The sequence below is a fragment of the Mus pahari genome, chromosome 9, assembly GCF_900095145.1.
Source record: "Mus pahari chromosome 9, PAHARI_EIJ_v1.1, whole genome shotgun sequence".
Taxonomy (NCBI): Eukaryota; Metazoa; Chordata; class Mammalia; order Rodentia; family Muridae; genus Mus; species Mus pahari.
In genome coordinates this window covers 28,768,062-28,769,502 of record NC_034598.1, presented here as the reverse complement: position 1 = coordinate 28,769,502, position 1,441 = coordinate 28,768,062, and the positions used below count along the sequence as shown (strand labels likewise).

General features: G+C 44.2%; 1 protein-coding gene across 1 annotated transcript in view; it reads right to left on the bottom strand.

Annotated features, from left to right (window-relative positions):
• Positions 1-987, bottom strand: part of Dnajc12 (DnaJ heat shock protein family (Hsp40) member C12) — a 16,298-nt gene extending 15,311 nt beyond the window's left edge. Inside the window, exon 1 of the mRNA XM_021205762.2 lies at positions 794-987. Coding sequence (XP_021061421.1) covers positions 794-871 — 78 coding nt within the window. The 5' untranslated portion in view covers positions 872-987. The remainder of the gene's footprint in view (positions 1-793) is intronic.
• Between the last annotated feature and the right edge of the window lie 454 nt (positions 988-1,441).

Genomic DNA, 1,441 nt, shown 5'->3' with positions numbered 1-1,441 from the left:
AATGCAGGCTATAGGACAGAATAAGTATCCCTACTCAGCCAAATAGAGACCAAATGCACATACATACATATATACATACATACATACATACATACATACAGGCATTCATGTATGCACATAAACAAAAAAATAAGTCTTTAAAATCTTTAAAAGAATAACACATTTGTCTCAAGTATATGATGTCTAAGGGAAGCATTACTTTCTTTAAAGAAAAATCTCCCGCCAGATATGACATCTAACTTGATTTGATTTGAAGTTATAATGCTATTTAATACCATTTGAGGTTATAATGGTACTATAAAATCCATTGGGCTTTTCTCTGAACGAGGAGACTACAGACAGGCCCCGCCTCCAGAGTTCTACATCGCAGCCCTTACTAAGGCAGTGGCTCTCAACCTTCCTAATGCTGCGACTCTTTAGTACAGTTCCTCACGTTGCGGTGACCCCCAACCATAAAATTATTTCGTTGCTACTTCATAACTGTAATTTTGTTGCGTTTATGGATTGTAATAAAAAATATTTGATGTTCAGGATATCTGATATGCGACCCCAAGTCCGTAAGCAACCCACAGGTTGAGAACCGCTGCTCTAAATAAATAAAAACTGTCTGTATGTGGTCCCTCTCCCATCTAATACTTTGAAGTTCGGAGTCCTATCCTCAAATTAACCGGCAAGCATTTTAATCGTTCATTTTCTCCAAGCCGAAACTCCTTTCAAATGGTGCGAGGTTGGAGTTCCAGGAGATGTGGCTGATCTCAAAGGCGACCTGGTGAGAACCTGCAACCCTGCTTACCGAGGAGAGCTCGTCGCATCCCAGCAAGGCGTAGTAGTCCTCGCTGCCCTCGGGCCTGTAGTTCAGTATCGCGTCCATTTACAGCGGATGAGTCAGTCCTCTCCGACGCCACGGGCCCTGTGAGCTCCGGGGCGACAGCAGAGCTCTTTACATTTTAGCAGGACTTTCCAAGCCGGCGAGCACCCAGACGTCAAGCCAGCCCTTTGCAAACACAGCTTCTCATTGGCTGTTTGCCCGGAGCGAGCCTGCCATGCGGGGCTGCTGGGATCTGTAGTTTGGGGTTTGTTGTTGCTGTTGTGGGTTTTTTGTTTCTGGTGATGCTGTTGTTTGTCGTTGACGTTGTTTTGGTTTGGTTTGGCTTGCTCCTTACTTTTTGCTCTCATTGAATTTTTTTTCATACAATATATATTCTGATTAGGGCTCCCCGGGTCCCAACTCCTTCCAGAGTCTCCCCTCTTCTTCACTCACACAACATCACGCCCCTTTTTTTTTCCTTCTCTCGTTAGAAAACAAATAAAAAAAAAGAACTAAAATAAAAGAATAAAGAGGGCTGGTGAGATGGCTCAGTGGGTAAGAGCACCCGACTGCACTTCCGAAGGTCCGGAGTTCAAATCCCAGCAACCACATGGTGGCTCACAACCATCTGTA